This window comes from Leopardus geoffroyi, chromosome B2 (assembly GCF_018350155.1).
Source record: "Leopardus geoffroyi isolate Oge1 chromosome B2, O.geoffroyi_Oge1_pat1.0, whole genome shotgun sequence".
Lineage (NCBI taxonomy): Eukaryota > Metazoa > Chordata > Mammalia > Carnivora > Felidae > Leopardus > Leopardus geoffroyi.
The window spans coordinates 40,950,884-40,977,372 of NC_059332.1; the positions used below are offsets into that span (position 1 = coordinate 40,950,884).

Below are 26,489 nucleotides of genomic sequence, written 5' to 3' on the forward strand. Positions count from 1 at the left end.
GCTCTTAGTACAAGCTTTATAGTTCTCTTGTTAGGTCATACACATTTTTAATTTGGCTATGGCTTGTATGTAGAAAAAGTACTGATATTTGTAGATTCATCTTGTATCTGGCCCTCTTATTAACATTTCTTCTAACATTTTGTGCTGATTCTTTGGGATTTCTAATAATCTACAAGTAATTTTTGTTCCTTCTAATATTTCAACTTTTAATTTTTACTTCTTGTGTGATTCCTTTAGTTAGAAACACTAGAAAAAAATAGTGTATGTGTTCCTTTACTCAGAGCTCACTTATTTAGCACCTTTATTGAGTAGGTACTGTTTTGGGCCCTGGAGGTAAGCATTGCAGTAAACAAAGCAGACAAAAGTCCCTATTACCACGGAATTTATAGGCTGAGAAGAAACAGATACACAAACATTTGCATACTGTTTATAAATCAAGCTGTTGGTAAGTGCTATGAAGTAGAAAAGCAGGTTAAGGGGATCGAGAGTGACAGTGGGGGGTGGTGCTCATATTTTATACATATCAGAAGGCCGCTTAGAGAAGTGGTTTTTGAATTTTTTTTTTGAATTTTTTTTTTCAACGTTTATTTATTTTTGGGACAGAGAGAGACAGAGCGTGAACGGGGGAGGGGCAGAGAGAGAGGGAGACACAGAATCGGAAACAGGCTCCAGGCTCTGAGCCATCAGCCCAGAGCCCAACGTGGGGCTCGAACTCACGGACCGCGAGATCGTGACCTGGCTGAAGTCGGACGCTTAACCGACTGCGCCACCCAGGTGCCCCGAGAAGTGGTTTTTGAACAGGAAGCTGAAGGAAGTGGGAGATAAGTCGTGTGACTAACTAGTGGAAGATGAATTCATCTGAGATGAATGTGCACTTGGCATTTTGGAAGAAAGAACCCCAAACAGGCCAGAGTTGCTAGATAAATGAATGGTCAGTGACCTCACTGAGTTTAGGGATAGGGGTGAAGATGCAGTGGGTAAGGCCATTGCAAGAGCTTAGCTCTTTTGCCTGAAGAAAGTAGAAGGCAGCAAATAATAAAGAGCAGAAATTAATAAAACAAAGCAAATATACATGAGAAAAATCAATACAACCAAAAAAGTTGGTTCTTTGAAAAGACCAAAGAAGGGCGCCTGAGTGGCTCAGTTGCTTGAGCGTCCGACTTCAGCTCAGGTCATGATCTCACGGTCCGTGAGTTCGAGCTCCACGTTAGGCTCTGTGCTGACAGCTCAGAGTCTGGAGCCTGCTTCGGATTCTGTGTCTCCCTCTCTCTAACCCTCCCCCGTTCATGCTCTCTCTCTGTCTCAAAAATAAACATTAAAAAAAAAAAAAAAGACCAAAGAAAAATTTAATTTAATTTTATTTTTTTTATTTTTTACGTTTATTTTTGGGACAGAGAGAGACAGAGCGTGAACGGGGAAGGGGCAGAGAGAGAGGGAGACACAGAATCGTAAGCAGGATCCAGGCTCTGAGCCATCAGCCCAGAGCCCGACGCGGGGCTTGAACTCACGGACCGCGAGATCGTGACCTGAGCTGAAGTCGGACGCTTAACTGACTGAGCCACCCAGGTGCCCCGAAAAATTTAATTTTAAAAAGGACTACAAAAAAATCACCGATTTAAAAAAAAAAACAGATTTTTACAGATATTAAGGAGAAAAGAAGGCAATATTGGGACCAACTTAAATCAATATATTTGGAAATTTGGATGAAATGAACAGATTCCTAAGAAAATCCACAGGTTATTAAAAGAGAAACAAGAAACAGAATCTTTAATTATAATAAAAATTTTCTCACAAAGAAGTCTCCGGGCCCAAATGGCTACACTGGAGAATTCTTCCAAACGTTTGAGAAAGAAATAACACTGGTCTTACATAAATTTTTCCAGAAAACAGAGAAGGAGAATATACTGGCCAGTTTAATTGAGTTTTCTGTAATCTTGATACCAAAACTCAACAAGGCATTCATTACAAGAAAAGAAAATTACTGGGGCACCTGACTGGCTCAGTCGGTTGAGCATCTGACTTCAGCTCAGGTCATGATCTCACAGTTCTGGTTCATGAGTTTGAGCCCCACTTGGGCTCGAGCCTGGAGCCTGCTTCAGATTCTGTGTCTCCCTCTCTCTCTGCCCCTCCCCTGCTCGCTCTCTCTCTCTCAAAAATTAAAAAAATATTAAAAAAGAAGGAAATTACCATCTAATCTCTCTCACATATGAGGTTGCATAAATCAAATCAAGCATTATAGAAAAAGGATAATACATCACAACCCCATTTGGTCTTTTTCCTTAATGCAAGAGCAGTATAGCATTTGGGGGGGAAATCAGCTGGCATTACTTACCTTATTAACATGAAAAGAAAAAAATTGTATTGAATGCTTTCCCGGAATTCATAAACATTCAACACTCATTCATAATTTAAAACAAAAATACCTCATAGCAAAGTAGGAATGAGAGAAAACTTAAGAAAACTTTTAATAGAGTACCTAAGAACAAAACAAAAAACAGAAACCTAAAGCAAACATTGTACTTAATGGTATTAAAAGCTTTCCCCCTGAGATTAGGAATGAGAAAGATTCCTGCTTTTATTCACCACATGGTAGACTGCCATTCTTTCTGTAATTTCTTGAGATAGATGTTTAAGTCATTGACTTTCAGCCTTTCTTTGCTGATATAAGGCTTAAGTTTCTATCTAAGCACAATGTAAGCTGTATTTCATACTTTTGTTATGTCCTATTTTTATTATACAGTTCAAAAACTTCACTGAGTTCCTTAGTGATCTCTTTCTTGACCCATTTTTCTTCGTGATTAAATGTCTTAGAAATATATTGCTAAATTTTAAAACACTTGGGCATTTTCTAATTATTTTGTTATGAATTCTACCTTAATTTCACTGTGATCAGAGAACATGCTCTGATTTCAGTCCTCTGTTGAGTGTAGCTTTGTGGCCCAGAATTTTTTCATTTTTGGTAAATGTCCAATGTGGGCTTGAAAATAATGTATATTCTCCTTTATCATTGGGTGCAGTGTTTCTATATGTCACTTAGGTCAAGTGTGTTCATTTTCATTGTGTAAATCTTTTTTTGTTTTGTTTTTTCTTTTTGTAAATCTTTTATATACATACTAATTTTCTGTCTGTTCCGTCAACTATTGAAGCATCTATAAGATGGGCTATAAGTTTCCCACGGTGATTGTTGGATTTATCTTTCTCTTTTTGTTTTTGTTTTGTTTTTTTTTAATGTTTATTTATTTTTGAGAGAGAGAGAGAGAGACAGAGTGTGAGCAGTGGAGGGGCAGAGAGAGAGAGAGAGAGAGAGGGAGACACAGAATCTGAAGCAGGCTCCAGGCTCTGAGCTCTCAGCACAGAGCCCGACATGGGGCTTGAACTCACAAACCATGAGATCATGACCTGAGGTGAAGTCGGACGCTTAACCAACTGAGCCACCCAGGCGCTCCAATACTTTCAAATTTTGTTTCCTTGGAGTAATTTATCTAAAATTATAGCAACAACTCCTTTTTTTTTTTTTTTTTTTGGTTGGTGTTTGTATTGTATGTCTTCTCCATTGTTACATTTTTAAGTTTTGTGTGCCCTTAAATTAAACTTGTATCATTTTTTAAAAGCATGTATTTTGGATTTGTTGTTTATCCAATCTGACACTCCTAATGATATAAGCAGGTTACTGCGCATTTAATGTAATTACTGGTGTATTTGGCTTCGTATTTGCCATCTTGTGTGGTTTTTTTTTTCCTGTTTGAACCCACCTGTTTTGTGTTTTCCCCTTCTCTCTTACCTTCTTTTAGATTAAATAATTGTTATTTCTTTTCCCCCCTATTAACTTGTTGTACATTCACTTAGTATTCTCTTAAGGGTGACTCAACAGCAGTTTTACTCAAAGTGTCAGTAATGACAGGATAAAAGGTTTGGACCAGAATGTGAACCAACACACTGTTGCTCTCAGCAAAACTCCTGCTGTGAGAAACAAATGTCAGCTAAATTAAACTGTTACAAGTAGTTGATTTGCCTTCTTGTCACAACTGGCAGCAAGCAGTTGGCAGGCCACTGGTCCACGGAGTAGCTTTCAGTAGCACTGCCCTTGAAGTTAGGACGTGCACCCCTGATATTGCAAGCAGGTGCTATATTTCAGCCCCTGAAGAGTGGAAGTCTGGACTTCACCACGCCTTTGCTGGTGTAGATGGGGATAGAGCTATAGTTTTTTCCGTAGTGGTTGGCTAGAGTGGAGGGGTTATTGTCGGGAAGTTTTCTGTCCTGCTGAGTTACTTCTTTCCTGTGGCTGACAGAGCAGGCTTTTATTGGGGCTTTTTAAAAAAGCCTGTGCCTGGGGCGCCTGGGTGGCTCAGTCAGTTGGGCGTCCGACTTCAGCTCAGGTCATGATCTCGCGGTCCGTGAGTTCGAGCCCCGCGTCGGGCTCTGGGCTGATGGCTCAGAGCCTGGAGCCTGCTTCCATTCTGTGTCTCCCCCTCTCTCTGCCCCTCCCCCGTTCATGCTCTGTCTCTCTCTGTCTCAAAAATAAATAAAACGTTAAAAAAAAAATTTTTTTTAATAAAATAATAAAATAAAAAAGCCTGTGCCCATTGGCATTTTCAGGTTGCCAGCTTCTTAGATCTCTCTGCTGTGTCTTTTCTTGGGGTCTCTGAGGTCCCTAGCCAGTCTGCCTTCTTCTGGCCACCATTCTGAATCTTGTGGTGGTCTTTTGCATATGATGTCCAGAATTTTGGACATGGTGTACTTAGTGTGAAGACTAGAGAAAAGTACATCTACTCTCTCTTGCCTGATTCCTGAAGCAAAAATCTACTCTTTTTTTTTTTTTTTACAGATTCCAATTTTCTGATAAAATCCTCCATTTTTTCCTCAATTTTCTGAACATGTAAATCTTAGCTGTGTCATGGTCTTATAATGTCATTATCTAAATCATTTGTATTCTATTCCGATTTAATTTTTTTGTAATATTTTACCCCTTTTGGGTTTTTTAGTCATTTGGAATGCTTAATAACTTTTTATTGGCATTTTGTCTTAGGTTTCAGCAGTCTTGCTATGATTTATGTAGGTTTCGTTTTCTTTATATTTATAGATATTGGAGTTTGTAGATACTGTATCTCTAGGCCGGTGGCTTTCTCGGTTTGGGAAATTTTGTAGTCATTCACATATGGTTTCTGCCCCATTCTCTTTCTCATTGCCTTCTGACAGGATGGTTTTCATTAGAAAATCTTAAGGCTCTGTGTAATATCTTCCTCCCAAGAATAGTCCCCTTACTGTGAGGCAGATAGAGTGAGGCCGATCAGTCCACTGCGGGATTGCTGTGACTCCATGTTGTTTTGGCAAGACTCTGTCTTCTGGTCCATCCTCATCCCGTAACGTTGCCCTGGGAGGGCTCCCACTTTAGAGCCTGGAGTGCTCACTAGAGTTCCTCCCCTCTCTAGGCTCCTGAACTCAAGTTTTGTTTCCTCAGCTTGCTGAGGCTGCCACATCACTCCTTTACCCTTCTAGACTTTCTGCTCTTAGACTTCTGTCCTGCACAGCTTCAGAATTTTGCAAATGTCTTAAGGGGAAAACTGGAAGAAAGTTGGACTCCATTCCCACCCTTGTGTTCTTGCTAGAATCCTGGGCTCCTCACACCATGGGACAGCTAAAATCTCAGGGTCTTCTCCCCATTATTAGCAGCTCTGGCAGACTCTTTCCTGGGATCTTCAGTCCCATTTTGCCACACTCCCAGAAGAGGGAGATGCTGAGGGAAAAGCAGCTGCAGGATGTTGGCTCACCTCCCTGTGCCTCTCCCCTTCTCGAAGGTTTTATCCCCTTGAACGCTTGTGGCCTCAGGGGGTCTCTAATGATTTCAGACATTTTTTTCTAGATGATCTTTTCTGGTTGTTCTTGGTGGAAGTGTTGGTCTGCCTCAAGCTTATCCCATCATGACTGGAAGAATGCATGTAATAGTTTCTTGAAAAAGCACCATTAGTAATTCATATGCATATCCCTGCTTAAAAACCACTTGCCCTAGATATTAGTGAAATGTTTCATATGAGTGATAGAATCCCATTTATTGGTCTTTTGGGTTAACTGAAAATTCAGTCTTCATTTTTAAATAGTTTGGTCAAGAGCCAGTACTAATTCAAGTGACAAGACTATCTTACTTGTTCTAACTTGTTTTGATCAAATGTACCCTGATTTATAGTCAGCACTACCCCTGTATGCTCTATCATATTTAGTTTAATTAAAAGTGTGTGCATGGGCCATTATTATTCAGTAAAGTTTTTCAGAGTCTTAGGGGGAATGTTGGCCCATTTTGAATATGCTGTTAGATATGTAATGAGCCTTACAACACAAAATGAATATAAATTACATAAAATGAATAAAACTGTAGTTAAGGTAAGTAGCAGTAATATATTTTAAAGCAAAGTGAATTGTAGGCATATAAAAATCAAGCAGTGTTTTAGGGTGAGTGGTAAGAAGTACTGGAACTGTATAATAATGTTAGATATTTAATGTTAAAGATTACCTTGAAAGGTTAGCGACAATCTAGGCATGAGGTGATAAAGCCAAGCACCAACTTTTTTGTCCTTCTTTTCTGTTGGAACCTTGGAAAATATGCTTTCTTAAGTTTTCTTTTTAGAAATAGCAATGCCTGAGTAACTCCCATTTTGTTTCATTTTTTAGATTTTTCTTTTAACATTTATTTATTTTTGAGAGACCGCGAGAGACAGCACAAGCAGGGGAGGCACAGAGAGGGAGACACAGAATCCAAAGCAGGCTCCAGGCTCCGAGCTGTCAGCACAGAGCCAACACGGGGTTCAAACTCATGAACCACAAGATCATGACCTGAGCCAAAGTCGGACACTTAACCAACTGAGCCACCCAGGTGCCCCATAACTCCCCTATTTTAATGGGACAGTACTAATGGGCTAGCTGCTTTAATTGATTTTTTTTAATTTGGCACCCACAACAATTAGAATCCAATCCAAAATTATGTGCTGGATAAACTCTTTTTAACATTCATCTGAAACTGAAAATGCTAAATAAATGCCTTTGTTGGTGAGATACACACTCCATGAATATTAAATTGTCTCTACCAAACTTCCATCAATTTTTGGTTATAAGTCTTACCAGCAAGCTCTACAGAGTTTTTGTAAGTCAGTGAAATTTAAGTTTTCCCAAATCCCCTAATAGAGCAAACAAAAAACCAACAAAGAATATCCTTTTATCTTAACCTATCAGTACCTTCTCTTTTTCAAGCTGGACTTTTGTCTTTACTATGTAGGAAACTGAACAGAAGTTAATCCTGTTGACTTTTGAGGTTCTTAGACCCTAACTCTTGGCAACGTGATGATGACTTTTGAGTTTTTCAAAGGAATATTTAACTTTATAGATTTTCTCTTTATTTGATGACCTCAGAACTTAACCTTTACATTAAGAACACAACTTTACTATATTCTTAGACTTCTGTCTTCTGTACTTTTTTGTCCTACTTTTTGGTGCAACTTTCTACATTGTTAAATGCTTAATGAGAGACCTAGTTATATAGTCCCCCAGCACCAATAATAACTTGAACCTAGTTAGTCTAGAAAAGTATGATCCATTGTGGAGGAGTAATAATGAGGTATTCAAATAATACTAGATCTTCTGGGGGCACCTGGGTGGCTCAGTCGGTGAAGCATCCGACTCAATCTCAGCTTAGGTCATGATCTCACAGTTCAGGAGTTCGAGCCCCTCATCCAGCTCTACATGGACATCGCGAAGCCTGCTTGGGATTCTCTCTCTCTGTCTGCCTTTATTTTTATTTAAAACTACTTACTGGGGCACCTGGGTGGCTTAGTCGGTTAAGTGTCCGACTTCAGCTCAGGTCATGATCTCATACTCCATGAGTTCGATCCCCACATCGGGCTCTCTGCTGACAGCTCAGAGCCCGGAGCCTGCTTTGGATCTGTGTCTCCCTCTCTCTCTGCCCCTCCCCCACTCACACTCTGTGTCTCTCAAAAATATTTTTTTAAGAAAATAAAAATTTTTTTTTAATGTTTGAAGTTGTGTTATTGAAGGCATGAGAGGAAATGTACACACTGTAGATGGACATATAAATTGGTGAGCTTCTTTGTGGAAACAATTTGTTGGTATCAGTCAAAATTTATAATGTACATACACTTTAACCCAGTAATCCACTTCTAAGAAATTATACTATTCATACATCCTTGCAGTGGTACACAGTTGATATTTGTTGCAACATCTTTTGTAATAAATAGCATAGGACTAGAAAAAGCCCTAATGTCTCATGTCTCACTGGTAAGGGCCTGCCTGGCTAAATAAAGTATGATAGAAAAGAATACCTAATGATAGATATAAGGAATGAGGGGGGATCGCCTGGGTGGCTCAGGTCAGTTAAGCCTCCAGCTTCGGCTCAGGTCATGATCTCACCGTCCGTGAGTTTCAGCCCCACGTTGGCTCTGTGCTGACAGCTCAGAGCCAGGAGCCTGCTTCAGATTCTGTGTCTCCCTCTCTTTATGCCCCTCCCCTGCTTGCTGTCTCTCTGTCTCTCTCAAAAATAAACATTAAAAAATTAGACAAAAAAAAGAATGAGGGAATTTATATGAACTGATATGGGACGATCTCTAAAATATATGAAGTGAAAAAACAAGTGCGGAACAGTGTTTATAATATGCTATCTTTTGAGGGGGAGAGATGGATGTAATTAAATATGTGCACACTTCTATCTACTTAATAACATCTAACCCATATAGTATAAATGTATATATGTGTGTGTATATGCATATATGTATGTAGTATATATACACATGTACCACCTCTAGAAGAATATGCAGGAAAACTAACAGAGACTGCCTTTGCAAGGGGGACCTTGGGAGCTAGGAGACTTTGTGTGTGTGTGTGTGTGTGTGTGTGTGTGTGTGTGTGTGTGTGTCATTTAAATGTATTTGCTTATTCAAAAATACATAGATATGTATATACATAGAAACAAGAACAAAAATAAATTTTAAAAAGGAGATTAAGAAGAAATATAGTTTCATACTGAGTTCTACAGAATCTGTGATATGAACCTCTGGATCCTAGAATAATTATACCATACCATTATAGGTATCTAAATGTCTCAGTTAAGGAAAATTTGCAGCCTGGTTCAGACCCCCTCACCCCGAGTTGTCTTTGAATAATGAGCCATGGATATGTCTCCTAACATTCTGGCATCTTTCTCCGTGATATAATTGTTGCTTCATACACATGGCAATTGGAGTAAGTAATTGTTATTTAGAAATACACAGTAATGCATTTATGATATTATATGTTTGCACTGAAAAAGGTTTAAACTTCAAAGAGCTAACCAATGTTGGTGACTTTTTTTTAGATTTCTAGTAAATAGGTTTTGATTACCATGTACTCTGATATACTTCGTCCTAGGCTCGGATGCTCATCACAGAGGAAAACCTAATGACCATTATCATTAAGACTTTTATGGACCATTTGAGACATCGAGATGCCCAGGGCAGATTTCAGTTTGAACGATATACTGCTTTACAAGCCTTCAAGTTTAGGAGAGTTCAGAGCCTTATTTTAGATCTCAAGTAAGCTTTTGTTGAATTATCCAACCACTTGCAATTTATAAAATGTCAGTGTTTACCCATATATTCATTGCTGTTTTTATCTTGTTCAGGTATGTGTTAATTAGCAAACCAACTGAATGGTCAGATGATCTGAGGCAGAAGTTCCTGGAAGGATTTGATGCCTTTTTGGAATTACTCAAATGTATGCAGGTATGTATAAACTGACACATTTTAAAGGGAAACACTGGGGGCACCTGGGTGTCTCAGTTGATTAAGCATCTGACTTTGGCTCAGGTCATGATCTCATGGTTCGTGAGTTCAAGCCCCACATCAGGCTCCTCACTGATAGTATGAAGCCTGCTTAGGATTCTCTCTCTGCCTCTCTCTCTCAAAATAATCTCTAAAAAAATTTTCAAAAATAAAAGGAAACACTTTTCTTTCTTTCTTTCTTTTTTTTTGGTTCATTGAACTGAATATCTTTTTATATTCTTTTCATTTGGGACACATTTCTAAAAGAATAATTTGGGTGACTACAATTTGCACTAAGAAGCTCCTCTTTAATTAGAAACTCTTAGCAAGGTGTAGAATGAATGAGATCCCAGCAGAAGTTCTGGCATCTGCTGTGTTTTTTTTTTTTTTTTGTATTTGGTTATTCTTTTGGTTACCATTAACATTCTTTCTTTGGGGATTGTAATTTTACAATTACAATATTTTACAATTTTACAATTACAATCTTTTTAATATTAGGCTTACGTGGACGCATTGTCAAGTTAATTATTTAAGAAACTATAATGTTTGATTTTTTAGTTTTAATGTTTCCATATTTCTTTTTCTCTCCTTGATGTGATATTTGTATAATATAATATAGATCTTATTCCCCTATGTTTAATTCTCTTCTTTGGAAACACCCCCATATACAGAACAGAATCTAGAAACAGAAGCCAACTGGTGTATTTAACCAGTTTTAACTGTAAGAAGGTAGATGATATCCCAAAATATCTGAGCTGCACCATTATGATTATTTTAATAGCTATCCAGCTTTCATAAGCAAGAAATAGCAAAATTGACTGATCATTTTTGGAAAACATTCTAGTTTCTGTGTTGGGTGGTGGTTCATGATGTTTAGTTTATTATAATACTTCTGTGTTTTTTCTTATATCTGTAGAAACAATATCTACTTTGGTCATTTTATTTATTTTTTAAATGTTTTTATTTATTTTTGAGACAGAGACAGAGTATGAGCAGGGGAGGGGCAGAGAGAGAGGGAGACACAGAATCCAAAGCAGGCTCCAGGCTCTGAGCTGTCAGCACAGAGCCCGATGTGGGGCTCGAACTCATGGAGTGTGAGATCATGACCTGAGCTGAAATCGGGCGCTCAACCGACTTGAGCCACCCAGGCGCCCCCACTTTGGTCATTTTAAATACTTTAGTATCCTCTATTTTCTGTTATTTAATCAGTTCTGACACACCAAGAGTAGTTAGGCTAGGTTCTAAAAAATGATATTCTTTTTTTTTAATTTTTTAATGTTTTTATTTATTTTTGAGAGACAGAGACAGAGCACAAGTTGGGGAGGGGCAGAGAGAGAGACACACAGAATCTGAAGCAAGCTCCAGGTTTGATCTGTCAGCACAGAGCCCAACACAGAGCTTCAACTCATGAAGCGCGAGATCATGACCTGTGCCAAAGTTGGACACTTAACTGGCTGAGCCCCCCGGGAGCCCCTAAAAAATTATATTCTTAATTAAGATTCTTTCAAAAATGTATATTCGTATGAAATAATATTTTACTTTCTGTTTTTCTTTTGTTTTCATTTTGCTTTTTTTTCTTTCTTTCTTTTTTTTTTAATGTTTATTTATTTTTGAGAGAGAGAGAGAGAGAGAGAGAGAGAGAGACAGAGCTCAAGCAGGGGAGGGGCAGAGAGAGAGGGAGACACAGAATCCAAAGCAGGCTCCAGGCTCTGAGCTGTCAGCACAGAGCCCGATGCAGGGCTCAAAACTGAGCCGAAGTTGGACACTTAACCAACTGAGCCACTCAGGCACCCCATGTTTTGCTTTCTTTTAGTGTCTGAGAAATTTTAGTTGCAGATTCAGAATAAGTATAAAAATTTTGTTGCAGTACATTGTAAAATATATTTATAAATTCAGTAACATTTTAAAAGCCTATCCAGTTGCTTCTAATAGTTTGGTCTGTAGATGATAGGGTTAAAAATAATTTGAAGGATTGTTGCAGTGAAATACACATTTTATTGTTTAAAACATAAAAAAAATTGCCTCAAATAATTTGTTTTATACTGGGATTTTTAATTTATATTTTAGAGACTGTTATATAAATATGTAATTTAGAGTTGGACTTACACTACTTATTCTTGTTAAAACTTCTACTCTGTATGTTTTTGTAATCAATATATATTTCTTCTATATGATTTCTTAAGTGCCCATGTAAGAGAACAAATAAAATTTTAATCCATTTTAAATCTTTTTGCTTCCTTTAAGGGGATGGACCCAATTACACGTCAAGTAGGACAGCATATTGAAATGGAACCAGAGTGGGAGGCAGCCTTCACACTACAAATGAAATTAACACATGTCATTTCAATGATGCAAGACTGGTGTGCTTTAGACGTGAGTTTCCTCTAGGGGTAGGGGGTAAGGCGATAAATGGAGGAGGGGAAATAAACAAATTCCTCAGTAAATTCTGAGGCGATCTGGAGAGGATAGTAGTGATACTTAACTCATAAAACAGCATATTTTCCTCTCTTACCTATAAATTCCATAAAAGTTAAAATTCTGAATCCTCAGAAAAAAATTGGAAAATAGAGGAAGAAATAATCCACTCTCTCTTCTCTTATGTTACTATCTTCATTTTTTCCATAATCCCATCTAGATTTTGAGCATATAAAAAGAGTTTAGAAATTTACCCAAAAGTAAAGCTTTACAATTGTTACATTTGTTCTGTCTTAAAATTATTTTGCTTTCCTTTGGCTATAAAGTCTAGACGAGAGCCTGTGTAAGTTGAGAGGTAAGAGAAGACTTCTGTGAGATCTGAACTATGTGTCAGAGTTAACTGGTCAAAGAGTAAAACATATTCCTGACTGAGAGACAGCTGTATCATGCTCTGTGATAAGAAAGAGTATGGTTGGTCCAGAAGCTGTGAGAAGGCTCAGGTTGGAGCACAGAGGTTGAAGGTAGAAAAGTGGACAGGTGCCTGACTTTGCAGGGCCTTGGAAAGAAATTTGGGTTTTATTCTAACAAATTGAGATGCCACTAGCAGCTACCAAGCAGAAAAAGTGACATAACCCAGTTTACATGTTTTTTAAAATTATTCTGTGTGGAGAATAGATGGAGGAGGGAAAAAGTAGAGAGATTTAATAGATGGTTGGCTTTCCTTTGAGTTACTGGAGGTGATCAGTGGCCAGGTTTGAGAGAAATTTAGAAGGTGAAATTGCCGGTTTGGGAATAGATTGGACAGTGGGAAATGAGGGAAAGGAGGGTATTGGAATAACTTCTAGATTTCCACAGCTGTATGGAGATGTCATTCACTGAGACAGGGCACTGGAAGAGGGGGAGTTGGGGGAGGGAAGATTGAATTTGGTGTTGCCTATATTGATATTTGAGGTACTTACGTACTGACCCTTCGTCGAATTTGAGGTGCTTATTCAATGTTGTAGAAACCCAGCCTTTTGAATAACTTACAGAAAACCCTCTTTTTTAGGAAAAAGTGTTAATTGAAGCTTACAAGAAATGCCTTGCTGTATTGATGCAGTGTCATGGTGGTTTCACTGATGGTGAACAGCCAATCACGTTAAGCATTTGTGGACATTCAGTGGAAACTATCAGATACTGTGTTTCCCAAGAAAAAGTTAGCATTCACCTCCCAGTTTCTCGCTTACTTGCAGGTAAAGCATTTCTCCCCTCCCCCCCCCCCAAAAGGACCCTGAAATCATCTTTTAAATTGTTGTTTGTGATTAATATTTATTGAGCACTTAGTACACATTATACTGAGAGTTTGCTAAGCATTGACTTAATCACCATCCGCCTGTGAGGTAGGTATTGTTATTGAATTTCCTTCACGGATGGGAAGACTGAGACACAGAGGTGACTTGCTTAATGTTATGCGGCGAGAAAGAGAGTGGGGATTGTGAGGTGGTTTGGCACCAGAAGCCATCTTTATAACAACCATACCATAGCACTTCTTCAGACTTTTTTTTTTTTTTTTTGAGAGAGAGAGAGAGAGAGAGAGAGAGAGAGAGAGAGAGAGAACATGCATGAGGGAAGGGCAGAGAGGCAGAGGGAGAGAGAATCCCAAGCAGGCTCTGCACTGTCAGCACGGAGCCCAATGCAAGGCTTCAACTCACAAACCATGAGATGATGACATGAGCCGAAGTCAAGAGTTAGATGCTTAACCTGAGCCACTCAGGTGCGCCCCCTTCAGACTTCTTCACTGCACTTAATCACCTGTTGTTACTGCTTAACTCAACCCAGATTTAAGGTCTGTGTTGTTAAATTCAAATTGCTGTATCACTTAACTGATTGCTGGTAAACTGAAACCACCCCCAAATTTTTTTCTCTCCCTCCAAGCTTATTTATTGATAACCTTTTTAGGGATAGTTTTTTAATCATGAGTGGTTGATTTATAAGTCATTTATATTTGGTAGGATATTTGAGGCTGCCACCTTGCAGCAACCAAAAACTTTGAATATACATTCGTCCATCTCTGCAGACTCATTTCAGTGTAGCTTCCTTCTGTATTTCTTGATTGCAGGGATTCTTTTTTTTTTAATTGTAGGAAATCTTATCCTGCTCACATACTGTTGTTCCCTTTAGTTCCATTTTTAACTGAGAGAGTAGAAAGAAGTTCTAAAGGTAGCTATTTTTACTCATTGCATCATTTGTAATTTAAGTGTATGGCTCGGTAACCTAATATGATGTGAAAGTGGGGTGCGTGTGTGTATGTGTGTAAGAAATTGTAGAGAACTGATACCATTTCTTCCTTAAACGTTTGGTAGAGTTCGTCAGTGAAGCCATAAGAACCTGATACTTTCTTTTTTGGAAGGTTATTAACTACTGATTCCATTTCTTTAATGGATGTAAGTTAATTCTAGTTATCTGTTTCTCCTTGTATGAGTTTTGGTAGTTTGTGTTTTTCAAGAAACTGGTACATTTCATCTAAGTTATCAAATTTGTGGGCATAGGGCCATTCCTGGTATTCCTTTATTCTTTTAATGTCCATGGGATCAGGACTAATAATCCCTGTTTTCTGAAGGCAATTTTTAATTGTTCTGACCATTATCCCATCTTCCTCCTGCTAGAGCCTAGCATTAGAATAGTCTTCTGGAAGTTGTGAAGTTTAAGATAACTTAGCCATCTGGATATCAGTAGTACAACAAATGGAACAACAACCAAAAAAACAAATGGAACAACAAAAAAGCACTTAGTATGAAATTATGATTGTGGGAAGAAATCTCTTATTTCTGTAACTTGTTCAGGCCCAGTTGTGTTTCTGTAAGTGCTTTGAGCATCCTGAACCTGTTGATAGTCAATATGAGCAGGTAACAGCGTGGTGTTGTGGAAGAGTATTCAGCTGGAGTGCAGGAACGTTGGTCCTGTTTACTGCTCAGCTGCTGATCTTTGCTGCCTTTAAAAATCTGGCTGTATGATGGAGGCTGATGCTGATAGTTACCCACAAGGAAAATAGTACCCTTCAGATGTACTAATTTCTGCCTAGGTGTCTACTGCTCTCAGACCTTCTCAGTGAACATTTTTGAGCATTCTACTCACTGTTGATAAAGCTTGGCCTGAATGCTTATAATCTAATTGAAGAGCTAAGTAAACACATACAAAATAGTTCAAGAACAACTTGGAGTGTGTACTAATGGAGGTTGAGTGTCAGAGTGTCAGAATGAGACTCAAAATGTAGGTCTTCTTGGGTGACAAAAGCCTTAAGCCAGGCTTGACCCACATGGCCAACATCCACTGATAAGATTATAAAAGCCATTCCCTGTTTAGACAACATAAACAGGATAATTAATTCTTAAGTAACAGAATTAACTAAGGTGGAGCTATACAAGAGCCCTTTGCAGTCAGGAACTTAAGAGGCTTTGATCTTAAACTGGGAAGTTCTGGGGAACTTAATTCTGAGATCAGGATCCACGCAGACCATGAATCCCAGAACCAGTTTCCCTGTTCACTTGCCAGAAGGATCTCTCCTACTATACTTTATTTTTTTTTTTTTCAACGTTTATTTATTTTTTGGGGGACAGAGAGAGACAGAGCATGAATGGGGGAGGGGCAGAGAGAGAGGGAGACACAGAATCGGAAACAGGCTCCAGGCTCTGAGCCATCAGCCCAGAGCCTGACGCGGGGCTCGAACTCACGGACCGCGAGATCGTGACCTGGCTGAAGTCGGACGCTTAACCAACTGCGCCACCCAGGCGCCCCTCTCCTACTATACTTTAAATGGGAACAGACTCCATAGCCCAATGAAACATGACCCTTCAAGTTGGCATAACATATATAAATTGCTTTAATAGTTCTATAACGCTTTTGTGTGTTTGTATGTCTAACATTTATTTCCATAAAATGTCATCCGTGTATATCAGTACATGTAATTAAGACTGTGGTTCTAAATGTGCCTTTGATCCAGAGGGTCATTAGAATATCAATTAAAAAGCTTCATTTATGGATGCAATTCATTTTCTATCTTAATTTGTAATGGGATAAGTTCCCAAAGAAAAAGAGAAAAGAAGTTAGATACAAAGTTGAGTGAATATTTAGGACTTTTTTCTAAGTGACTTGCAGTTGTAGAAATACTTTTTTGTTTATTCTTCCATGCAGGTTTACATGTATTATTAAGCAAAAGTGAAGTGGCATATAAATTTCCAGAGCTACTACCTCTAGTAAGTAGTACTAACATTTAAAAGTAAATACTTATGTATTATGTTCCATGTATTTGAAATCAGTTTGAAACAAACTTTATTAAACAAGAGTTCTCCAGAAAAACAGAACCAGTGGAAGAGTGTATCCACATGCATGTGCACATGGGTATGTAAGTATGGAGAAAGAAAGAGACAGAAAAAAAAAATGGATTTATTGTAAGGAATTGGCTCATGCACTTATGGGCCTGACAAGTGTGAAATATGCCTGCCTGGCGGTCTGGCATGGCAGGCTGAGGACCCAAGGAAGAGTTGATGTAGTCTGAGGACCAAAGGCAATCTGGAAGCAGAATTTCTTCATCCTGTGTTTTCTCTTAAGGCCTTGAACTAATTGGATGAGGTCCATCCACATTATGGAGAGTAATCTGCTTCACTCAGAGTCTACTGATTTAAAAATTAATCACGTCTACAAAATACCGTCACAGCAACATTAACTGGTGTTAATCAAAAACGGTGCCATGGCCTATCCAAGTTGACACATAAAATTAACCGTCACACAAACATACTTTGAGTAATTTTAACTACTGTTTTATATAAAGTTTCCATCCCTGTCAACCAGTCTTCTTAATAGAGTTGAGATTTTTGAGTATTTTGTTTTGTTTTGTTTTTTGTCTTTACAGAGTGAACTTAGCCCACCCATGTTGATAGAACACCCTCTTAGATGTCTTGTTTTATGTGCCCAAGTACATGCAGGAATGTGGAGAAGAAATGGGTTCTCTTTAGTAAACCAGGTAAGTGTATTTTTAGTTTATGAATAGTTTTCATCCATTCCTTTGACTTCTGTGAAGGTTGTAATTTTCAACATACTTAAGTCATTGAAAGTTGAGTATCTATATTAAAATTGTTCAAGAAGATAAATGTAAGGTTAAACCAAAATGTTTCTTGGAACTTTTATTCATACTTTGTCGAGAAACAATATCAAAAGTACAAATGAACTTAATTTTCTTGATATTTAACTTGAGATCATTTTTTAGAGCAACAAATGTAATATAATAAAAATCCAGATTTCATCCCTTTAAATTGTGGTAAAAGTTCTATTAGATGGTTGTCAGAGAGGAGGGAGTCAGAAGATGGGTAAAATGGGTGAAGCTGAATGGGAGGTATAGGTTTCTAATTTTGGAGTCAGGATGAGAGGCACAGCATAGGGAATAGAGTCAATGGTATTATAATAGTGTTATATGGTGACAGATGGTACCTATACTTGTGAGCACAGTGTAACGTGTAGACTTGTCCGATCACTGTCTTGTACACCTGAAACTCATGTAACATTGTGTGTCGACTCTACTTCAATCAAAAAAAGCTCTATAGTAATTAGCTCTGAAATTGAGGTTTTAAGTTTTAGACTTCATCAAGTCTTGGTATAGATAAGGTTTTCCCCCCATTTTTCGTAGCTATAAACCTTACAGAAGTAACTTTCTTGGGAGAACCAGAAAGTTGGCTGCAAAATGTGAACCATACAGTGAACACTGAAATCTGAAAATTTCTAATTAATCTCTGCTAAGATAGTATTAACTGTTGAGGAAGCCACATTGTGTGTTGGTGCGTGTGCACACACACACATTCACACTTGCATTGAACCCATGTGCTCTTGGGGGTTGGGGAGAGGAGGAACCTGCACAAATAAAAACCTATTTGCCCAATGTAATTATTATTATTTTTTTTTTAGATTTATTACTACCATAATGTGAAATGCAGGCGTGAAATGTTTGACAAGGATATAGTAATGCTTCAGGTAATGAATTAAAAGCATTAAACTTACAGTTCATAGGGAATTGTTTTCCTTGTTATTTCTACAGAACCCAGCACTTAGGATTACTTCCAAATCTGTAACTTTAGCCTAGCCCTGTCTGCTGAGCTCCAAACTCATATGACTAAGAGCCTGTAGAACATTTTCATCTAGATTTCCTGGACACATCTCAGATTTAACATATTCAAACTACTCTTATTTCCTCCATACCTTCCTCCTATCTTGTGTTTCCTACCTTGGTGTATTGTTCAACAGTGTATATAGTTGTTAGAGTCAGAAACCTGAAAGCCATCCTTTTTTTATTGTCCTCTGATTAAAGCCCCAACCCCCTTAAACTGATTTGATTTACAAGGCTTGTGAAACTTACCTTTCTTAAAATTCTCTGAAATTGCTATGCTCTATCTTAAGTCTTAAACTCTGCACATTTCTTTCTTTTGCTCCCTAGTTTGCCCGCCCTACCTCCTTCCTTTTCCATTTACCTAGTGACTTGTTTTCCTGCATGTCTTAGTGTTCAGGGTCACTTTCTCCAGAAAGCCATTGCAGACACACAATAATGTGGCTACGTATCCCATTTGGGAAGGCCCATAGTATGGTGCTCATCCCCAGCATAGCTTTCATAGCTCTGGATTGTGGTTGCCTATTTACTTTTTGTCCCCTCCACTAAATCATGGCAACTATATCTTAGTCCCTGTTTGTCTGTTGTGCATAGCACAATACTTATCATATAGTAGTTTTTCCATATTATTGCTGTGGATTGAAAAATTATAGAAAAGTTATGGAATGTAAATTTCAAAAATGATTGGTTCAAAATAAATTAAAATCCAAGTTGATTTAGAGTTTATACAGATGAAATTAAAGGAGAATTAAACTAATATTTAAAAGCTGTTACTTCAGTTAGTATAGTTTTTATCAGCAAAAATTAGTTTGAGAGTTCTTTTTTTTTTTCAACGTTTATTTATTTTGGGGACAGAGAGAGACACAGCATGAACGGGGGAGGGGCAGAGAGAGAGGGAGACACAGAATCAGAAGCAGGCTCCAGGCTCTGAGCCATCAGCCCAGAGCCTGACGCGGGGCTCGAACTCCCGGACCGCGAGATCGTGACCTGGCTGAAGTCGGACGCTTAACCGACTGCGCCACCCAGGCGCCCCTAGTTTGAGAGTTCTTGATAACAGTCTAATATCACGTATATAAAAAGTACTAGAAGCTTAATTGCCATATCACATTTCTCTCTGAGTCCACATACTAGACGGTGATAGGAGAATGCTGAAATAAAACTTAAGAACTGCATTCATGGGGCTGCAAGTAATTCAAAGCATTAAAAGGAAAGAGAACCTATAGTCCATGTTACTCTGATGTGTTGGTTTAGAGGAGGGTTGTTTTGTTTCTATTTCATTTTGTTTTACCAACTTAGATTCTTGTTCACACTTGTAGCTTCCACAAGTAGGGAATTGGGCTAAATGGGTTTTCGTCTTGTATTGGGATTGGTGACTAAGCTGTTTTCACCTATGCAGCCCAAAATATCTTTCACTAATTATTTAGTAACCCTTTTGACCTCCCTCTTTTCCTTTATCTCAAACATTAAAAAAAAAAAAAAAAAGACAGGTGTCTCTATGATGGATCCGAATCATTTCCTGATGATAATGCTCAGCCGCTTTGAACTTTATCAGATTTTCAGTACTCCAGACTATGGGAAGAGATTTAGCTCAGAGATTACCCATAAGGTAAGATCATGTTTTATAAGCGCATTTATAAGCCTCATTTAAAGAAGTATCTTCCATTCTTTTGGGGTACATTCATCACCTGAGATAATACAGTACTGGTATTCTTATCTCTGAACTTTCTCTCCCCCCACTTGCTACAGGATGTAGTTCAGCAAAATAATACTCTAATAGAAGAAATGCTATACCTCATCATAATGCTTGTTGGTAAGTTTGGATTGTTTGCGACCTTTATAAATTACATTGGCTTTTGTGATGGCAAATAGTTCAGAATTTCTGAGCTATGTTTCTTTTAGTTGAGCGGTTCTTCAGTTTGGGGGGAAGGTTAGAGCATCCACGTCTTTCTCCCCTCTGGTTACTGTAGCACCGAGAGTGATGGTCCTGTGGCAATTTGGAACAAGAGAGTAGACCTACTGAAGTAGAATAATCTGAAAGACTCCTTGTCTGAGGAGAAAGAAGGGGAACAGAAGAGTATAGCAAGCAAGAATAGGATATTTAGGATCTATTTACTTTTACTTTATATCTTAGGGATGTTTCCTCCCATGGTTTTGTGTCACAAAACTGTTATCTTGGCTTTAGATACAATAATAATAATAATAAATTGATAGAGACCTGTGGCTAATAGATGCAGGTTGCTTTTCTTGCTGCCTGTATTTTCAGTCTTGTCACCTCCATCTTTCCTATTCTTTTATCTTATACCTTCCCCACCTCCTCTGCTATTTTAGACTCTGTAGTTCATAGAACAGAGAATCCTGGCTACTGTCAGGAGGTGATATCTTATTTGCCACTAGACAGAAGGACAAAGGAAGGCTCCCCTCCCTGCTACCATGTGGCAGATGGCGGGAAAAGCAGTTTCCGAGGCTACTGGTTCAACTACTGCTGTACCACTTTTCTACATCCAGTTCCTTCCTGCCTTCTGATCCCATTCTTTCAAAACAGCAACCAGAGTTTTCTCTCCTCTGCCCAAACCCTGCACTCACTTGTTGTGTCTGAGCCTCAGAGGTTAGGAGCTGCTCTCACCCTAGCTTGTTGCCAAGCCAGTTGCTACCTTCCCATTGCATAGAAAGAAAAATATATTGTGTTGCGTGAATTATAAGTATATACTGCTTAAGTATGCTGGTTATGTTAAATGTGTGGATATGTACTTTTGCATTGACAGGAGAGAGATTTAGTCCTGGAGTTGGACAGGTAAATGCTACAGATGAAATTAAGCGAGAGATTATCCATCAATTAAGCATCAAACCTATGGCTCATAGTGAACTGGTGAAGTCTTTACCTGAAGATGTAAGTACCTATACCTTAAAAAAGAAATTTAGAAATTCTTCCCTCCCTGTCAGGCTAGTGTGTAGAGATTACTTCTGTATACCTTTTCCAGTGGTAAAGACTACAGTTCTAGGACATGTATAACTCCTACTAGTCGCTCTTACTAGAAATAATTAGAGGGGTGCTTGGCTGGCTCAGTTGCAGAGCATGTGACTCTTGAACTTGGGGTCATGGGTTTGATCCCCATGTTGGGCATAGAGATTACTTTAAAAAATTTTTTTAATGCTGAAAAAAAAAAGAGAATACTAGGGATGGGGGATAGAAAAGAGCATAGAAGTAGAATCTCTTACAGGGAATTCTTAGAAGAAATAAGGATGCTAAATAAAAGTAAACCTGGTCTTGGGGCGGCTGGTGGCTCAGTCGGTTGAACGTCCAACTTCAGTTCAGGTAGGTCATGATCTCGTGGTTCGTGAGTTCGAGCCCCGCGTCAGGCTCTGTGCTGACAGCTCAGAGCCTAGGCCCTGCTTCGGGTTCTGTCTCCTTCTCTCTCTGCCCCTCCCCCGCTCACACTCTGTGTCTGTCTCTCTCTCTCTCAAAATAAATAAACATTAAAAAAAAAAAAAAGTAAACCTGGTCTTGAGAACTGAATTTATGTATCCAGTAGATAAGGGCTTGTTATAGAGTCTTTACTACAAAGTTGCCATGGGTGGTGTAATGTTTAACCTAGTGTATTGGAGACGGAAGTGAGAAAATAACTGCCTGGCTGTGTTGAGCAAACTGAAATTTTCCAGAGCTTTTTCCTTCTGAAGCATTCAAAAACTCTTCTTAGGGAGCCATCTCTTTTCCTTCTAGTGAATGTAAAATAATGTTCATGGGCATTCAGAGGCTAATTATAATTGTTTCTCCTCTAGGATCTCAAAGTCTTTGGCCACCTATTTTTCAGCCACAGGGTTTTTCAGATAGATAACCAACACTTATGGTTAGGAGTGGTCCTTATTTCCTTGAGGCTTTTCAAAATGTTTCCCCAAATTTGAAACATAGATCAAAACTTTCAACCTTAATGTTCATTCTTCTGGGATTTAAACCCCTATTTGTTTCATAGTAATACTTCCTTTAAACTTTGCATTATGAAAAATTTCAAATATCTATAGAAATAGAAAACATAACAGAACCCATCTCTAGTTTCAACTAGTCTTATTTTATCTTTACCCCAACCATGAATCCCTGTCCCCCCCCCCCCGATTATTTTGTTAAGAATGTCAAGTTTACCCACAGATGACACATGCGCTCCACCATCCAACCAAAACCACAGCGTGAGTTTGCAACAGGGGAGGGAAAAAAAAGAATCAAAACTTCCAAGGCCCTGATTTTTTTCTTAAAAGGAGTTGAAAAAGGAAAATTCATTTGTGTTTTTTATATACATTTAATATTTTTTGTATGTATTGTTAGGGGTCAACCATTTTTAATGATCTCAGATGACCAAACCAGCCTTTGGAGTGTTCTCTGTTCTACTTCTGACTTTACTTGTGGTGGACCATGTTTGTTATAATTTCAAAGGAGAAAAAAAAAACTTTGAAAAAAAACCAAACAGAAACAACAACAACAAACAGTCTTAATTCCGAGCATTCCAGTAACTTTTTTTATGTATGTACTTAGCTGTACTATAAGTAGTTGGTTTGTATGAGATGGTTAAAAGGGCCAAAGGTAAAAGATTTCATTTTTTTCCTTTTTGTCTGTGCTGTTTTATTTATTTTTTTGGCCTGTTTGATGTAGGTGTACTGTTGTACAACAGTAATCCAGAATTTTATTTTGCTGAGCTGTTCTAACCAAAACAAAACAAACAAAAAGCCCAGAATACCAGGTTTACCATTTCATCTATAACTAGAATTGTATGTGTGTAAAACAATGGTTCTCGGCCAGGGACAACTTTGCCCCCATGAGACATTTGGCCAGATCACCACTCAGGGCAGGGTCGTATGGTACTCCTGGCATCCAGTGAGCAGAGGCCAGAGGTGCAGCTGAATATCCTGCAATGCACAGGACAGAACCCCCACAGCAAAGAATTGTCTGCTCTAGATGTCAGCAGGGCCAACATGGAGACACTGGTCCAAAAGGACTTTTAGGAAAACTTGTCTATCTGTATGCCACGATCACACCTAAAAGAACAATAATTAATAATTTCTTAATACCACTAGATATCTAGTCAGGATAAAAATTACTTGTGCTTTTTTAATACAGGAAACGAATCCTGAGTTGCTAGATGAGAAAGCAATTACAGTTTCACTTCGACTTTAGAATAAAGAAGAATACAATTTAAAACAGCATTTTAAAATACATCTTGTACAAAGTAATGGCAACTATATTTGCCAAACATTTTTGACCAGAGAATTCTTTAATTAGAATTCCTATTAACATCTTGTTATGAATAGGATATGATTTCGGAAATGCTGTTTTACCAAAAATAGATAAGAAATTAGTGTAACCTTCACGAAATGCTAAATATCTTACGTAAATTTTAAATGTTATGTGTACTTTGTGCTTTTAAGTTAATTCCTTTTGAAAGCTGTCACCTTGAAACCGTAGGATAGTGACTTATTTTTAACTGTATGAGTCTGAATGAATGTTAGCTTATCAACTAAGTTTCCCTCGTTATGTATTAATAATTATGTTTACTATGGAATCCTCGGCTATAAAAACTGGGATAATAGTATAGCCGCTTCATAGAGTTGCTGTGTAAGGCTTAAGAAGAGAAAAGCACAGGGGCACTTGGGTGGCTCAGTGGGTTAAGCATCCAGCTTCAGCTCAGGTCATGATCTCATGGTTTGTGGGTTTGAGCCCTGCGTTGGACTCTGTGCTGACGGCTCAGAGCCTGGACCCTGCTTCTGTGTCTCCCTCTCTCTCTCTGCCCCTCGTTGCTCACGTTCTGTCTCACTCTCTGTCAAAAATAAAAGTTAAAAAAGAGAGAGAGAAAAGCACAATGTTTAAAGTGCTAGCAGATACACAATTAACATGAAACACACTTGTTTCTCATACTGTTAGGAGAACAAGGAGACTGGCATGGAGAGCGTAATTGAAGCAGTTGCGCATTTCAAGTGAGTTTAACTTCCTGTTGTTTCCCGTTCAGTTGTTTTTAATATATTAATTTTTCTTGGTGTTTCCTTTGATGGAACTGAGAATGAAATTGTTGCCTTCAGAGAGTGACAGCCTTTTCAGATACAAATTTCTGAACTAGATTTCTCAACTGTCCTTTCACTCTTCTGATCTAGCTCTTCACTCCGTAACTAAAATTGATTTATGAGAATGTTCACTGTGCTCAGAACCAGTGTTCATAGCTGATAGTTTCAGATAATTGACATTAAACTGAACAGATGACCTAAGGCAGTGCATTGAGCTTTCTTAAAACTGCTTTCTTCGTTTTCATTTGAATGCGCCTCCGAAGTTATGGGATGGCCTTTGAATACTGCCTTCACTCTTCCAGTGCATTGCCCAGTCAGTAAACCAGTTTATCCCCACTAAGGTTGCTGAGGCAGCTTCTCAATGCTGCTTTTTCCTTGCTCCCACCCCAACAGTAATGTCTTTATTTTTGTTGATTATAAAGATACAATATATGGGGACATCTGGGTGGCTCAGCCAGTTAAACATTGACTCTTGATCTCAGCTCAGGTCTTGATCTTGGGGTCATGAGTTCAAGCCCTGCATTGGGCTCTGCACTGGGTGTGAAGACATTAAATTAAATTAAATTAAATTAAATTAAATTAAATTAAATTAAAAGATACAACACTTGCTTTTAGAGAAAATACAGAAATATATATATAATATATATAAAAGGTATATATATATATATATATATATATATATATATATATATATATAAAAGATTCTCTAAACCTTAAAATTGTACCTACTTTTTTCCACTTCTACTCTGATAAGTAGAACTTATCAGAGATATCTTTATATGTCAAAATTTAAAAATTATTATTACTTTTAGTGATGTTCAACTATTTAGAGGTGTCGTAATGTGCGTAACCTATTCCCTATAGTTAGACTTTGAATTGTCACTACAATGACCATCGCATTCACCTGTCCAGTTAGGATTAATTCAAAGTGGATGTGTCAGGCAAAATGATGTACATAGAGCTTTGCTATAGATTGCCAAATTAACCCATAGAAAATAGTAACAGCTTACATCCACCAGAAGTAAATGAGAGCTTTGATTTTTTATTCTGTTATCTAAGCTTGTCTCATAAATTAGTGTATGACTTTAGTAATATTTTAAGGACTTTTTTTCCATAGAAAACCTGGATTAACAGGACGAGGCATGTACGAACTGAAACCAGAGTGTGCCAAAGAGTTCAATTTGTATTTCTATCACTTTTCAAGGGCAGAGCAGTCCAAGGTAATTGGGAAAATTAAAAGTGTACTGAGGAAGAGCTGTGTTTCTTTGTTTTTCCTAAACAACTTTTACTGCTTTTCAGAGATTGAAAAAGGATACATTTTTATTATAGGAAATTTGAAAAATATAAAAAGTATAATGAAGGAAAGTATAGATTACCTAAAATATCACTTCCTAACATTTTGGGTTCCCTCTCCCCATGTTTGCTACATACATAAGATCTATATAATTATATACATAACCACACATATGTCATTGTATTTTACTGGCTTTTGAAGACAGATTGTCAACCTATGTAATAGTCAGTTAAGCCATTTTATGTTCATTTCAGAATTGCTACTACTTAACATGTTTTCCCATAGAAATTTATGGAATTTTCCTCATGAGTCTTAGTCAAATTTTGTCTTTTAGCAGCCTACTCTTAAAATACTTTTTCAGTAGATGGCGTTAATTAAACTTGAACATGAAGCTTTTGTTTAGTTTTAGATGCGTGTTGCAGAGCTCAGACCCAAATAACTTCTTTGGTTTTGGTTTGTATATGTTTCCCCTGCTTTTTAAAATAAGAAAGAACTCCTTGGGGTTTGGGGGGTGGGGGGGTGGTTAGTGGGGAAAAAAATAACCTTGATGTGTTGGTGTGGGGAGGGGGGACTATATATAAAACTAAGGGTAAATCTCTTCTAAAATCAGAAGATGAGAGGCACCTGGATGGCTTAGTCAGTTAAGCATCTGACTTCGGCTCAGATCATGATCTCATGGTTCATGAGTTCGAGCCCATCATTGGGCTCTCTGCTGTTAGCATGGAGCCTGCTTCAGATCCTCAGTTTTCCGCCTCCACCTCTCCCCCCACACCCGCCAACAAAAAAAATAATAAAGTAAATAAATAAGTAA

The 26,489-nt window shown here is 38.1% G+C and overlaps 1 protein-coding gene across 8 annotated transcripts in view; it reads left to right on the forward strand.

Annotated features, from left to right (window-relative positions):
* Positions 1-26,489, forward strand: part of UBR2 (ubiquitin protein ligase E3 component n-recognin 2) — a 127,394-nt gene that overhangs the window by 64,119 nt on the left and 36,786 nt on the right. For 6 of the 8 annotated variants that reach the window (XM_045498234.1, XM_045498233.1, XM_045498236.1 and 3 more), the window contains exons 12-23: positions 9,406-9,569; positions 9,659-9,758; positions 12,042-12,170; positions 13,261-13,444; positions 16,383-16,444; positions 17,101-17,211; positions 18,147-18,212; positions 19,826-19,948; positions 20,089-20,152; positions 21,105-21,229; positions 24,248-24,300; positions 25,502-25,604. In XM_045498234.1, the coding sequence (XP_045354190.1) occupies positions 9,406-9,569; positions 9,659-9,758; positions 12,042-12,170; positions 13,261-13,444; positions 16,383-16,444; positions 17,101-17,211; positions 18,147-18,212; positions 19,826-19,948; positions 20,089-20,152; positions 21,105-21,229; positions 24,248-24,300; positions 25,502-25,604 (1,284 nt within the window). Of the gene's footprint in view, positions 1-9,405; positions 9,570-9,658; positions 9,759-12,041; positions 12,171-13,260; positions 13,445-16,382; positions 16,445-17,100; positions 17,212-18,146; positions 18,213-19,825; positions 19,949-20,088; positions 20,153-21,104; positions 21,230-24,243; positions 24,301-25,501; positions 25,605-26,489 lie in introns of those variants that run through there. The other 2 variants (XM_045498239.1, XM_045498240.1) reach the window with 2 other exon arrangements.